Source organism: Melitaea cinxia, chromosome 7 (assembly GCF_905220565.1).
Source record: "Melitaea cinxia chromosome 7, ilMelCinx1.1, whole genome shotgun sequence".
NCBI classification, from domain to species: domain Eukaryota; kingdom Metazoa; phylum Arthropoda; class Insecta; order Lepidoptera; family Nymphalidae; genus Melitaea; species Melitaea cinxia.
Window position 1 is genome coordinate 6872128 of NC_059400.1, and position 16378 is coordinate 6888505.

General features: G+C 34.5%; 1 protein-coding gene across 1 annotated transcript in view; it reads right to left on the reverse strand.

Moving 5' to 3' along the window:
* Positions 1–1101: 1101 nt before the first annotated feature.
* The window catches only part of LOC123655291 (phosphatidylinositol 4-kinase beta), a 45918-nt gene continuing 30641 nt past the window's right edge, over positions 1102–16378 (reverse strand). Inside the window, exons 4-10 of the mRNA XM_045591104.1 lie at positions 15556–15822; positions 14450–14620; positions 8098–8331; positions 6624–6802; positions 5709–5820; positions 5392–5533; positions 1102–3681 (exon numbers count right to left, since the gene is read on the reverse strand). Of these exons, the coding sequence (XP_045447060.1) occupies positions 3500–3681; positions 5392–5533; positions 5709–5820; positions 6624–6802; positions 8098–8331; positions 14450–14620; positions 15556–15822 (1287 nt within the window). The 3' untranslated portion in view covers positions 1102–3499. The remainder of the gene's footprint in view (positions 3682–5391; positions 5534–5708; positions 5821–6623; positions 6803–8097; positions 8332–14449; positions 14621–15555; positions 15823–16378) is intronic.

Genomic DNA, 16378 nt, shown 5'->3' on the forward strand with positions numbered 1-16378 from the left:
TGAAACTGTATTATCCCTTAGTCGCCTCTTACGAAATCCACGGGAAGAGACGGGGTAGTATATTCTTTAACGCCATAGCCACACAGCAATAAACACAATTATAATAATAAACATACACAAACACATATACAATACACAAATATATACATAGCCAAATCGTAATAAACAATTATTTCATGACATGAAATAAGTCTAGGGTGTTAAAATTGTCTTCTTAAATTCATTAAACTCACTCTCCAACTTTTCCATGCTTGATGCTAAAGATTCTCTATGCGGTACTTTCCGCAACTGATTCTTAAATTCAGTTATCCGTTGTCCAAGGGAATCAGCAATACTACTGTGAACCTACAAAATTTGAATTCGAATTTTGTCATTTTAATGCATTTATTGGAACGAAGTTCCTTATGGCAGGCTTGACTATGGCTGGGCGACCGAACTGAAAAAAATGTGATTCTAAAACCGTAAGAAAAATATATAACGGAAGTGACGTAATATCAGTCACACGACTGTATAATACGACGTTTGTAAAACTAAAATATTACTAGTAACTTTTTTTAAATTATGTAATTTTATACTGTCGACAAAAATAAATAGACATGTTTTTTTATTTCACTCAATAGTTTGAATTATTATTATTATTATTTTGTTTCATTTATTTTATTTTCCGGTATTTGTTTGTTATTTTCTAAAATACTGAATTTCTTAAATACTTTTATGCACTTAATTAAAAACCAATCAACAAAATTAAAAAAAAAATCAAGAACTAGAATATATATATAAAATTCAACATGTTTTTTCAAATTGTGTTGCTTCTACACTATCCGAAGGAACTTCGTTCCTACCTGGTGTCCCATGACACCACATAATTTTGTATTACAAAATTTAATTTCCTTTAAATTTAATTACTGTATGTCTTTAAATAGAAACGAAAAATACAAAAGATATGTTGAATTGTTGAACCACAAAAAAAATCTGCATACTATTTCTTCTTATTACGCATTATATCGGCTATTAATCTTCAAGATTTCAGTTCTCAGTTTTCTTCATCCAAAATTATGTAGATTAGGGCTTTCTGGGATCATAAATAATGAAAGGCAAATAAAAATTTTCATATATGTATATTACTTAAAAAATTAAGGTAATTGATCATAAAAGTATTCTATTTATCTGTACATGTTGGATAAATAACATGAATAATCAATTTCGAGGAGAAACATTATTTTATTAAACAAATATATTTACAGTCTAAATATTCTAGTTAACTTATTTAAAGTAAACGAGTTAAATTTTATAGTCGTAATTAAATATTACAAAATAATGAAGGAAAAAAAATCTTATAAAACATTAAAACCATTAAACTGAAAGATTTTTTTTTTACTTTATTACCAAATTTATTTAAAGGTATATTAAACTTCGGAAATTTAAGTGTACAGTTTGTATGACATAACGTTCTTAAGTTTGTTTTATCTTTACCATATACAATTTTAAACCGACACATCTGCATAATTATAATATAATTGTGTAACACAAACACGAGATAAGTAACGAACATTTAGCATAACTTTTTAATTACTTAGCCTTACATTTTTCAAACTATTTAATGACATTTATATAATTCAACGGAAGCGTAAATTGAAATCAGCGATTTTGTGGCATATTTCATTTAAACCAAGAATTACGTTAACTGTAACACACTCCCAACTACATCAAAGTTCATTAGGTAGGATACTTCATACTTCACAAGATTTTTTTCAATTGAACACGATTGTGATTGTGAATTTATGGTGTTATAATGCAAACCAATTTGATATAATACAAAAGTTTTATGATAACGATGTAGCACATGACTTCTATGATAATTATTGATTAATCATCGACACAAATTGAGATATTACTTATTAAAGTCTAGCTAAACAGGAAAAACAAATCCTATTTTGCATTTTCCAGTCAAAATATGGTCTTAATTCACATTTTGGTGTTTTAGCATACCTATCTAATCAACGATAAATTCATTTATTAATAATAATAATAGATTACTAACTAGATCATGTTTTCTCATATCGACAATTTGGCGATTATCTGTGAATAAATTTAGAAATCACATTCGCAATTTGTTATTCAAAACAATTTTTATATGTACATGATAAAACTTAAATTAATTTCGTTAAAGAACCTAAATCTAACCTCTTTTCATCCGTGAAACAATCAGTCTTCTTCATTGCAAAAGTTATCAATCTCTTAATATTTACATTTTCAAATTTATTTAATGAACGATAATAATGAAAACTAGCCAGTAAGTGTTTTTCGTACTTCTTTTTGAATTTATGTATTATTTCGACTATTGCCTTTTAAGTTGTTACACAATACGTTGATTAACTTCATACTTTTATACAAAAGTGCTTCATGATTTTCTAAAGTTACTAAAATGGACGGGTCAAAGTGTATTTCCATCTATGCAATATTGAGCGAATAATGTTATGTTAATCTAATATAATAAAAAAAACACTAAAATTGCTGATCGAGAATATGAGGAAGGACTTTACTGTGTGAAGTATAATTTGTAATAATTTATTCTAATTTGTTTCTATTAGTTTTTCATTTACAAAAGTACAATTGTGATGGTGTTTTCTGTTTTTACATTCTCTTGTTAACTGTACACAGGTTTAAGACTGTCTAACAAATCTTTGCATACCATTCTGATTGTCCGGTCTCAGGAGGGTATGGCACTAAAATAAAAAAAGTAACTATGTCAATAATAACGAATAATCTAGTCAAAAAAATTCATGTCTTTTTTTTTATAAAACAATAAAAAAACTAGAAGGGTAAATTTTAATTGTATTGATTTTTATACAGTTATTTTATGACAGTACAGACTGTAATTTAACATTGTAAATGTAATACTATCATTATAGTTTTCGCATTTATATTTTTTTCATTGAGAAGTTAAATTTTTATTTTAATACAGAATTTTAATCACTTATTTAAGCGACGTTAGTCGCTAATTCATTAATGATTAAAATACTTTTTGTAGTACATACATTTAACAACGTCGAAACATATATATTTTTAGTACGACAGACACACTTGTAAAATTTTCACATTAAATTTATTTAAAAATCGGCGTCATCAAATACGATTTCTATTTTACTCTACTTCACGTTCTATATTTACTCACGAAAATATCTCAGATTGCGAAAGGTATTACAAGTAAATCTTTAAAATACGGAGATGACGTCCAACTAAGTTCGAGAGAAACATAAAAAGGGGTCACTACGGGCGCTATGTTATTTTTAATTTTGACCGCGAAAGGGAGACTAATGCATCGGTTTCTTTGGAACTCAAGGGTGCAATCGAGAAGCGAGAGGCAGAGCTCCATGGGGCTATAGGATGGCGTCGTTGAAGTCCTAGGGGTCCATGGCGCTACTGGATGCCGTTAGTGTAGCACTAGAGTTCAGGGGGATAAAGGATGGCGATGGTGTAGTAGTAGGGCTCCACGGGGCTATAGGATGCCGTTGGTGTAGTACTGGTAGTTGTCGTAGAGGCGCGTGGAGAGCGAGTGCAGCGCGTCGCGCACGAGGCGGTCCACGAGCGCGCGCAGCTGCGGCTCCGTGCGCCCGAGGTGGAAGCGGCCGCGGAACGACGCCACCGCGCTGCTGCTGCGCAGGCACGCCAGCTGCCCGCCTGCAACGTTCGAATGAATCAATCAATATTGGTAGGATTCGCACACGGCCGTCTTGTTGTGTTATAGGTAACGGCCGACTGACAACATTTTTCGATAATAGCGGTGGGCGTTATTTAACGTAATCGGTTTCAGTAACTAGTTACGAAGCGAATAACCATATACGTAGTTTCGCCGATACGAATGTAACGATTATTTTACGTACGCAGTTTTTTTGCGTACGCAGTTTTATCAAAAACTTGACACAACGACCGGCGCATAAGCGTTTTGCCTAATAACGTAACAGGTTACTAATATTAATCATTACAATACGCAGATACGCTTACGCGTAGGATTAAAAGAGATGGCTATAAGTACTATAGATGCATCTTTGTTTTCGAATATGCTCATGGGATTTTGTACGCAATTGACTATGAGCTTAAGTTTATTTTAATACGCACAGTTTTTTTAAAGAAATTTTAATTTCGGTCGTGTTTCTTTTTAAATAATTTCGAATTTACTATTTAGCAGTAAGTTAAGACAGTTGACGAGTGATTAATTATTAACGATTAATGTTATTGTCTCGTGTTAAAGTATATACTAAAATAGTTTGGGTTTTTTGTTGTATTTTTAATTATATGTATGTATGTATGTATTTCGAAAAATAATTAAAAACTGTACATAAAATCAAATGAACTTCTAAATACGCCTGCATCGATTATTATGACTATACAAAAATCAAAAAGTAATTTAAATAACATGTTTTGCAGCCAGTCGTAAGCCTGGATAAAATATGAAGGGAAGTTAATTTAATTATACTATCCATCAATAATAACGTACGTAACGGCATTCGTATATGTTACAAGTTATAACATATAACTACTTCATAACCATAATACAAACAAAAGTAATATAACGTCGCCGTCCCGTACTGATACTGTATACAAAAATAACTAGTTTCGAAAAATAAGCAGTTTCGAAACTAGTTACGCGTATCCACGAAACTACGTATAACCGATTACACATAAAAGACGTTACGACCCACGACTATTCGATAAATAAATACATATATCACGCCTAGACTCGAGGCGGAAATCGAACCCACGACCCCCGGTTGAGTAAGCAGTTTAACTGCAAACTGCTCCAACGGGCTAGTCAAACATAAATAATATTTTATATGTATAGACACGGATATTGAACGCTCGGAGATAAATCGTATCGTACAGAAGTCGCTGGAAGAAAATTGTTTTGTTCAATACAAAAATATTAATAGTGTTCGGTTTACATCGATACAATACAAATTATTAGATAGGTCAAAAACTGCTGGTTAGATCTCGTTTAAATTTAAATGGGACTACACGACAAGGACCAGCTTTCGAATAAATAAATAAAATCATCAAAATCAGTATTTCTGTATTTAACAACGTATTAGGACGAATTGAATTTAAGCACCATCTAATATTGTCTCTGTGAGTGCATTTCCTTAGAATGGCGATCGATAAGTTATTAAAAAAGTATGAAATTTAAAGAAAATAACGTCATAAAATTCAGCTGTTTCTCCAACTATCTATCGATTGCGAGTGTTGCTCCATCCCTATTAATTTTCGCTGTTTCCTTTGTTCGCCTTTCCTAACTTCATAATTTTTGTTACAGAATGTAAAGATTTTTATGTAAGAAAGCACGAAAACACGTCTTCTTATGGTAAAAGTAACATATAATTATTTTCCACGCACCCATCCGCATGACATCGACGAGGTGTATGATCTGGTCGCAGTGCTTGCGCGCCGCGATGAGTCCACGCAGAATCAGTATCTTGAAATACGCAAACATGTCCGAGCTTTCACCGTCCATTACTTCTACGAATTCACTAGTCAACTGGAACATACATATTATATATTTTTCAACCGAACGATACACATATAGCTGCAATAAAAAATAACGTGCTTATCACATATTGATCACATATCTCATCAATAAATATTTTAAAATTTAATTGAAAACTTTATTTTATATTGTTAAAGGTAATTTATTAATAAACAGGTTAGGTTACCTTAAAGGGAGAACTCTCAAAACCCAAGTTCTTCGGTGATATAGAAAATATAAACCCAAAGTCAATGTGGATGATGTGCCCGGCGCTGTCCAATAAAATATTCCCATTATGCCTGTAAAAAGTGAATTAAATAATATAAATGATAATTTAGTAAAATTCCTAAATATTATTATTGAAACATCCGCCCATTGTACTACGCCCGTCTGTAACTATGTTCATGCTTTGTTTGTAATGTATTTGTGGTGTACAATAAATTATAAAATAAAAATAAATAAAATATATTACCAATGACAAACATTTTTTTTTAATTCTGTTCTTAGAAAGTGAGTAGAGGGCCAAGTACAGAGTAAATCTATACAAATAAAAATAAAATTGAAGTGTCTGTTTGTAATAATAAAATAACCGCTTTTTACTAAATGCATATGGATGTATACACGGTACTTATAGCAAAATAACATTCTTTACAATTTTAGTCTGTCTGCCTGTGTCTGTTTGTTCAGGCTAATCTCTGAAAAGGCTTGACCGATTTTGACTGGACTTTCACTGGCAGATAGCTGATGTAATAAGAAGTAACTTAGGCTACTTTTATTTTAGAAATTTATTTATTTCATAACTCTGCAAACTGAATAATAACCTTTTTGTTAAATTACAGGTGGACGAAGTCGCGGGCTCAGCTAGTATTAACTAAGCTTGTATTTCTACCAATCTACCAACTTTTATTTTTCGTATTAGTGTTTTTTAGGAAAAAGTTATAGTGATATTTGTACATCATATGGATGTTACTTAAAATCATATCGATTTACCTTTAAAAAAAAATCTAAAAACAATACTTTAGTACTGCAAGAATAATTAGGATAAGCCCACTGGTTTTCTCTTTTTAATTTGTATGTTCCCTTAGTCCATTTCGAGCAGCACCTGTCCTTCAGCTGCAGCAGGTAGCTGGTGAGCGCGTACGCGGCGGCGGACTGCACGAAGTTCCTCTGCGCGCGCAGGAAGCCCTCGCTGGTGGGCGGCCCGTGCTCCAGCTCCAGCCACGCGCGGAGGGACTTGCCCGACTGCTTCTTGATCTGGTGCAGCGACACCGAGTTCAGCACCTGGACATTTGTACGATCCCTTGTATTTCATCATTTTTTATACGACTACGTCGGCAAACGAGCATACGGTACACTTGGTGATAAGCAATTACTGTAGCTCATAAACACCTGCAAAATTAGAAGCATACCCCTGACCCTCCCCAGAAGCTCTGGCTACCTTAGTCGCCACGAGAACGCAACACTATTTGATAGCAGTGTTCCTCGGTTGTGATACGTAAATAAATATTGATTATTATTGGTTCTAGAGTTCTAGAGATCGATTCGTGTTGACTTTTATTATCAAATCGATTGTTTTAATAGTTTTTTTTAATGTATACAACAAAATAAAAATATTTTTCAAGTTTTCATTTTCTGCAGTGATATCATATATTACACTAGATACCAATAAAACGAAAAAAAAAAGCCTTATTTACTACAGTTACAAATAATTACAAAATAGTAAAAATATGCACTATTTTATTACCATTAAACGCGATAAAAAAGAATGAGGAACTGATTATTATAATACATATAATTATATAAGTACATACTACAAGATTTAATAAATCCATACGTAGTTATTACGTTTAGCTTTATTATTCTTACATTTGTGTAGATGTAGAATTATGAAGAACAATATTGTTAAAAGTAAACAATGAGTATATTAAAAGAAAAACTGTAGTAAGACAAAATTTTGAACACAAGTACCTAAATGAAATAAGTAAAAACAACTCCAGTTGTAACTTTTGTGAAGGACATTGTTAATTTCTAGCGATTTATAGACGTTCTATAACAAAAGAAAAAAGATTTTTGCGTGCTAACACTCGCTATTTGTACTACGCTGTCTTTTTAAGTATAAGTATATCATTTCGTGTTCGTCTTTGCGCTCATGATGTAGATCGGTACAGAGTTTTTAAAGACCAGCAAATAACTCGGTTTTAATTATAGACATCTGATATTAGTTAATTTTATTGGCAGATAAGTAATTAAAACTGTGTGGTCAAAATAAACATTAATAATATTTATATAAGATGCATATTTTTTATTCAATAGGTCGGCAAACAAGCGTACGGTCCATGGCAAGCGGTTACCGAAGCCTATATACGCCTGCAACACCAGAAGACACAACTACTTTGAGAGCAGTATTACATAGCTATGATTTTTTGTCAGGTTGAGGTACTTCCTCAGACTGGCTGCTCCAGATTTTAAGCAGGGTTCATCCTGCTATGCCTCACTTCACTGACAATACTGTCGATTTCTGACACGAGAATGCCAGAGAGTTGTATATGAGTGTGTATTGCGCAGGGCGCTAGTACCGGCTGTATGAGGCCGCTCTCGCGGTCGAGGCACAGGATCTCGTAGGGGCGCAGGCGCAGCGGCACGCGCTCCAGCTCCCACACGGCCTGCAGGCGCCGCAGCAGCTGCGCCGCCAGCATCTCTTGGCGCAGGTCGTCGCCCACCTTCACGATGCAGCCCAGCAGCCGCCAGCCGCCCAGCGAGCCGTACGGCGACGTCGAGCGCATGCGCGCCAGCTTGCTCTCCCACGACTCCTGCGGACGGGACGTTTGCGATACACTATTGTGTAGCCTATTCCTATACAACATATCTCGACGAACCGACAGATACATGCAAACAAAGTATTCCGCTTAAGCCATAATTTCTCCAGAGTAACTTATTCTAAGCATAAAAAGTATCCAAAAAGGAAAAATCTAAGACTATATTTGGTAACTCTAATGTTCAAAGTTCGTATTTTTGTTTAATTATTAATACGCTGCGTTATAGTCGAAATTTACGACATTTATTATGTTTTTTTCGAATTTTTTTTTTTTTTTGTTCTAACGCGACGATTATACCTTTCTATTGTAAACATGAGCAATTATATTGATTGAAATGAAAGTATGCAACATACTCCTATAATTCGACAGCCTCTTGTGGCAGACAAATAAACTTGACATTTTCGCGTCATCTCACATCATATCACCTAGTTCGTGGCCTTAGAACATCGAACATTATGTTAAATTTTCAGGAAGTCATTTACAAAACTAATTCATTACGATTTAAATCCATTTTACCACAGTCCCTAAAAGTTCACTTTTTAAAAGTAACTCCTAGTTATGTTTAATAAATATTAATAACGTTTATTCTGGCGCAAAGAAATGATAACATATTGAGTATAATTTAATAATCGTTAATAGTATTTACGTAATATTTTATTTATACATATACAATGTTTAGTTATACAACTCTTATTTGCTGAGAAATGGTAACTATAACATAATGATAATGTATAGGATCAGTCGTATCGCGTGTAACCAACCTCGCATTCCCCATAGGACTGATTCATGACTAACACGTGCTACACTGTGGTTTCCCCTGTTTCACAAATACCTACTGCTTCTAATCTTGTATTAATAAATTAATACAAAAACACTTTCAAAGCAATTTAGCTTTGAATTAATTTGCATTGCAGTGCATACAAGACAATCTATAATTTAAGTGAACCGCAAAGAAAGAGGGTCGGTTAGAAAATCTTCAATATCTTGAAAAGCCTAGGCCTCTAGGTTCTAGGACCTAGCTTTATGAAAGAAATATAAAATTAAAGAATATTTTAATTTGCTTAGATGAAAATTAAAAAAAAATTAATGTTTTTTATTTTTTATAAATATTAAAATAAAAATGCGTAGTTTTTTCAGTATTTTTGTGTATGTAGTTCTGAGCTGTATGCGGGCGGGCTTTGTCTTGCATAAAACGGCATTGTGCGAGAATCAATCAGATAGTGTTTGCCTAGTGTCAAGAAGTCGGTATCACCCACATGGAGTGGCCAGCACGCAGCCCCGATATAAACCCGATTGAGTATGTATGCTTTGCTGCTGGCTTTGAAATATACAGGCCGAAGACGGGCAGCAGCATCTTCGGTGCGACAAAGCCAGCCCTGCGGTCACCAACCCGCCTGCCCAGTGACTATGGGCAACACACATGAGTTCACGCCATTTTTGAGGAGGCCTACGTCCAGCAGTGGACTGCGATAGGCTGAAGTGATGATGAAGTGATGAGTATGCATGGGCGAATTGGGACGACGTGTACATCAGCGGAATCTATTCTCAATCACGGTACAGAGCCTCCGCCGTATGGTACTTCTTCAGGTTTGGTTATAGTGCTCTCCCGGTCTTCAACACACTCTTTTCTTCCCTTCCCTTAACCTTGAGTTTCTGTAGTCTCTATCTAGTTTTGGGTTATCGCCTTGCTTTCATGGCTTGAAATTTGCTTCAGGCAATTTGTAACAGACCCTTTTTCTTTGGGGTCCAGTGTATAATAAAACTGTACCGATTTATGTCTGTACATAGGATATTTCAGAACAAAATGTATGGGTGAAAAATGTGTAGTAAGGCCGATAAAAACCAAAAATATAATTTTCAGTAATTTTGTGTGTCTCTCTGTCTCTATGTTTATCCACGTATCACGCACTATTATTATAAATAAAATTTGACGCGGTTCTCGCTATTATATTGCTGGAGGTCAAACTTGAAAACTGACGCATATTACATCTTAATACGTCGCTTAGGACCTGTGATATTAAAATTATAAGTTTATTGTTACCAATCAAAATGCATTATTCCAAAAAAAAACTATTTGAAGTAGTTCTTCTCATTTTAAGATTCTTGTCCACTTATACATACATGGGCTTTTAATATTAAGTATTTTTCGTTGTTTTGTTTTTTAGTTCTACCGGATTTTTAAGCTAACATAAGAGTACATTAGAAACGGTAACTGCGAGAGTGACACACATGTACCAAATATATTGCGAAACGCAGAGCGTAATATCCGGTATTAACCTAAACCCCAAGGTAAGTAAAGTTATTTCACCAAAACGTTACTTTTCTGTATCTTTTAATTAAAGTTTATTATGTAGTACAATTATATAACTTTAGTTTTCATTAAAAGTTATATTGGTATCATTGAATCCCAACATTAAAACTCAGTTCGACATGTTATATGCATCACTTAAAATAAAATTTCACATGCCATTTGACCAGGGTAGATTACACGTATTTATTAGTTTGCTATAGAATTTAAAAATTTTAGTAGGAAACAAAACACCAATTTTAAATGTAATATGAATCATTGTCGTTGGAAATAAAAATTACATTTTTGTCCAAGTACAAATAACGATGCAAAAAAAACCTTCAATAATTAAAACTATGTTCGACAAACTCGTTCAAATAGAAACTACGCGAATGGTTTTTCTATTAACATATTTAATATATAAACCAATTTTCGAAAAACTAAATTGGTTTAATATAGTGTAAATATATTGAAAGTTCCAGTAGCAGGACATACGATAGTTGTTGTGTGCGATTTACTAAAATCAGATGCTGGTTTACCTTGCGTACTCGAGTACTGAATCAATAATAAAAATTGAATGTCAACTGCGAGTTGGCAATATTTAATTTAGACAACTATGGAAATTTTACGCCCAATTCGTATTATTAATATTACAAAAACCATTTCCGTTCCTTATGGTCAGACTCATGGTTTTGTATAAGTCAACTATAAATATAATTATATAATGAGTAAGAAGCTAAATTTAAATATGAAACCACTTTGACTAAGGAAATAAATGAGGACAGTCTACAGAAAAAAAAACATAAGCGATGGATTTAAGGTTTGAAATAATTATAAATAAATTATTTATTGAATTGTTTATTTATTGTTTAAAGGCGGGTTTAATGCTGCTTACATTACATCATCAACCTACCAAGGTTGATGTATATGACAAAAATTTATTTATTTACACACCAGTGCAATTAATTATAAAGAAATTTTCGTCATATATTTTTGCCTGAAAATTTAGAAATGTGTACTAAAAATGAATACGATATTTAAATTTTTTGTATTTCTCTATAGGTCAACCTCTTTCTACTACCAGATTGTGTGTAGATACTGTGCATATAGCAATTGGTGTCGATAGCCTAAACTGATAGTTGGGCACCAGCAAGGGGGTTCGTCCTAAAGAGCGCTGGTGCAGTGCACTCCCACTCCAAATATAATTATATTCTTTATTGACTTAAAAGACATATACAAAAATATTAGTACAATTGGCAGTTGGCAAGGGCGAACTTATCTCCAAAAGAGATCTCTACCAGTTTACCTATAATAACCTGTGTAATTTTCAATTTTATATTTCTGTAGGCATCCATCCTCCTACACATTACATAATTAAATATTCTACCACATTTCTTTATATTAAATACTATACTACACTACATTGAATTATTTCTATTCTACTATTCCAAAACAATAGTGTATTATTATATTACGTATATTTGGCATTAAGTTGTACGAGTGGAGTGCCAGTGATTGCGTGCCAATGAAACGAAGTTTAGTACGATTCCTAAAGTACGGACGCGCAGCACAAAGAATTTCGTACATTGACCCCTCATCTTTTGTTTTTGTCGCTCGCGTATAAACATACAGCCGTATTCACAGATTGTCAACCTTTTGACTTTTATTTTTTTTACCAAATTTAACTCACAGGATTCATCGTTTTTCATTTTTAATTTAACTCAAAAGTTAACAAGACTTATATTAAATGCGAATGTGTGTTTATTGGTGCCTTTTTCACACAGCAACAGATCTAAAAAAAATGCATATACAAAGTATATAAAAATTGCATAAACAAAGTATAAATTGTACACTATATATATATACTAGCGACCCGCCCCGGCTTCGCACGGGTGCAATGCTGATACTAAATATACTACAGAAAGTCTTTATTTATAGTGTGAAGCTAGCTTATAGCATGGTTATTATTAACATAATAACAACAATATTCAAATATGCGTCGTTAGATTACGCGTTGTTACAGAATGCGTTGAAGAAATAAAGGTTCACTGCTCGTTCCCCGTAGGTGATGAGCGTGATAATATGTAGCCTATATGTTGACCCGACTTCTTAATAATATTCCAGCCAAATTTGAAGTAAATCCATGCAGTACTTTTTGAGTTTATCCCGGACATACATACAGACGAAAAGACAAAAATTCTAAAAACCATATTTTTGGCTTTGGTATCGATTGTAGATCACACCCCAAGTATTCTTTTAAAAAAATATTCAATGTACAGTTTTGACTTTCCTACCATTTTATTATACGTATATATATATATAAGTTATTTTCTCTGATTAAACAAAAAATATTTTATTCTGTGTATATGTATACAGACAGCGTAGATTTAGTGTAGTCTGCAAAAAACGAGTTCTAAGATATCCCAAATTCTAAACTCTACCGATTTTTGAAAGCTTCGTACTTTATATAAAAATTTTGAGAACCACTGGCAGTAGGCAAAAAGGTCATTGTGCGAAATTCTTCGTGTTCCGCGTCCGTACTATAGCACTGTATTCAATGAGTGCGAAAGAGACAGGACGTCGCGGGAAGTATATCATATTTCAAGAGCACCGCTTACGCGCGACGTTACGGGTTCGACCGTGCGGCGTGCGGCGTGCGGGGTGTGCCAAGCGCCACGGCCTAAAACTATGCGCTGTTGCTGTTCTTATGTATACAAACAAACGTGTCGGCTTCGTCAGATATTAAGCAGTTTTTTTTTTTTGTAAATAAGTACCTGGATGACCGAGCTTAGCTCGTTTTTTTTGGTAAATCGTGTTTTTTGGAAATATTATTTAAATATCCAAATTACACACTGATGAATTATGAATAACTTTTTTCGATCTTACAGATATAATAATAAAAAAATATGAACTGGTTATTTAAATAAAAAATCACGACTGCAATTAAAAAAAAGGAAAAATAATAATTCATCTGAAGAACATGAGGATTTGAACCGGGTCTTTTCGTTTCGGGACACACCGATTTCCCACTTGCCATATAGACAATGGCGAAATTTACCTTCGTGTTCTAATGAGATGATAGCCATTTTTACATTGCCTAAAAATACGGATCAAACGACATTTTTTAAAATGAATCCTAGTTAGATCGATTTATCGCCTCCTAAACCCCCTGCATACTAAATTTCTTGATTAAAATCGTTGGAGCCGTTTCCGAGATTCAGATTATATATATAGGTACAAGAATTGCTCGTTTAGAGGTATTTGATAAAAACATTTTGTGTTAAAAATGGAAGAATACAGTGTACCTTATTAAAAATTGTGAAGACTAAAAATGTGCCTCGAACTGAAATTTTGCACATACTACTTACTCAAAAATGTAGTACGAAAACAAAAAACAAAACTCTTTACAAACCAAGTCGAGTAAAAATGTAAATTTCTGAAATATAATTTTAAGCTTATACCTACTTAAAAAAAAAATACCAACTTTTTAGTTTAAGCAAACTATTTAGCTTTGAAACTTAAAGAAAAGCGGACTTGACTAGTTTTGAAAATTACCACCTAAAATCTCGTGATTGTCCGGTGTGTTTAATGTGTAGCCTTTAAAGCGGGATTTCCCAAAGTGGTCGATTCCGACTTCAAGCGGTCGACATAAACAGAAAAACTGCAAGTTTTTAAAATGGTCTTTTGAATCAAGAACCAAAAAAAAACCTAATAACTATTAATCTACAAACTAAATCTACTTTAAGGCAAACGACCGGTTCCGGTGCGTAGAAATGTGGGAAATATCGTCGACGATTATATTATGTAAACGGATCGTTAGCTTACCTTGAGCGCGAGCGCGGAGGGGTCCGCAGGGTCGTGTCGGAAGGCGTTGGGCGGCGGCGCGGCGGTCGCGTCGGCGAGCCGGCGCCGCACCTCGCCCGCGCCCACCGCCAGCGACTCGCGCGAGCCGCACGACGACGTTGACTGCGCCGACGTGACCGACATCGCCGACACCTACCACATTTGTTGCATTCTTTATTAAAGTCAAACTTCTTTTTACGCACGCTTTACTTGGCGAGTAAGCTGGTGAATGCGTGTCGAGAGCTTTACGAAAAGTGTGATCGAGCGAAGCCGAACGGAGCGAGAGAGAGGTGCGAGCACACATTTTTTTTTCTCTCTTTCATAGCCAGTTACGTTTCATATATCTAAGATACACTGCAGACCTATTGTGAAGAAGTTTTACTTTGGTGTGGTCTAAAGTACACTCGATTTTTTTACATTATCTTATTTTTACATTAAAAAGGTGGTAGACAAGCGTACGGTGCGCCTGATGGTAAGCAGCTTATGCGCCTGCAACATCGGATACATTAAAAGCGTGTTGTAGAACCTATCCCGGACCCTCCACGGAGCTCTGGCTACCTTACTTACCACAAGAACACGACAATACTTGAGAGCAATATTATTTTTACTGTGGTCTTCTGTAAGGTTGAGGTATTTCCCCAGTCGGACTCCTCCAGATCTCGAGCAGGACATGTCCTGCTGTGCTCTCAATAAAATTCACACCAATTCATTCATTCATTCGCCAATGTCACGTAGAAGTTTATGCAATAAGAATTTCACAGGAACTATTATTTAACTGGATGACACGATCAAATATGTGTATCGCTGGAATAATGCTTATCTGAGATTATTTCACTTTATCACAGAGAAGACAACGGAAGCGTTTTTACCCATGTTTAATAATTCGCATCGTAGTGCAATGTTTATGAGGCTACTCTTCTCAAAAAAAATCCTATCGTTTAAATAGATCACGTTTACGTATTTAACATATAAACAAAACGAAGAGAACTTGAGATTATTTTGGTTGTCTGCTACTCTGCACTACTAGTAAGTGAATAATTTTATTGTTGCTCATAATTTCTGAGCACATACCAATCAGTCAGTCATACCTGTGACAAGCTGTCGGGAGCCGGTGGTTTAGCGGCGTACTGGGTGCTCAGGTCTTCATCGTCGTGACTCCAGCAGTCGCCAGCATCTACATCATCGAGGGCCGAGTAAAGTGAAAGCGCCGGCCACTCGGGCACGAGATTTTCTTCACTCTTCGTGTGTCGTATCGGAGGCGAGTGCGGTGCGGGAGGAGCGGGCGGCAACAGTCGCAACGGAAGGGGTTCGTGCCCTTCCGTCTCGAGCACTTCGACGTACATTATGTACGGAGCCTATGATACATATCTTAGTGAGACTCTTTTTGCCATTGTTAATCATTTTTGTTAAATAAATAAATTCATTTAACGTACAATAAAATACGCACACTGTCAGTATATAACAGTATATATTACGTCCATGCTCTTGGGAGAGAATCGATCCCGCAACCCAAGCGCAAAAAACAGGGTCACTGCTAAGTGTACCAGCGGGCCACTCGTAGTTCTTATATAATAATTAGAAAATATGCAATTTTAAAGTTACCGCAAACATGATTGTTGATTGGATAATCACGTCCTCTTTTTTTCTCCGGGTGACGATAAAAATGCATCTTATTCATAATTTTTAAAGCGGCAAATTAACTGTAAAACAGCTTTAGATACCGGTGACATCAATACATAAGATTATGATATTTAACTTGCAAATATTTTATGTAGCACATCGCGTTTATGTAAATTAATAATTTCATAAAAATTAATTTGAATATCAGATGCTTAAGAAAAATTTGATTTTACAAAATAAGACCAAAAGAGTAGTTCTTATATTATTGCGTGCTTTAGAAAAACGTTTTTA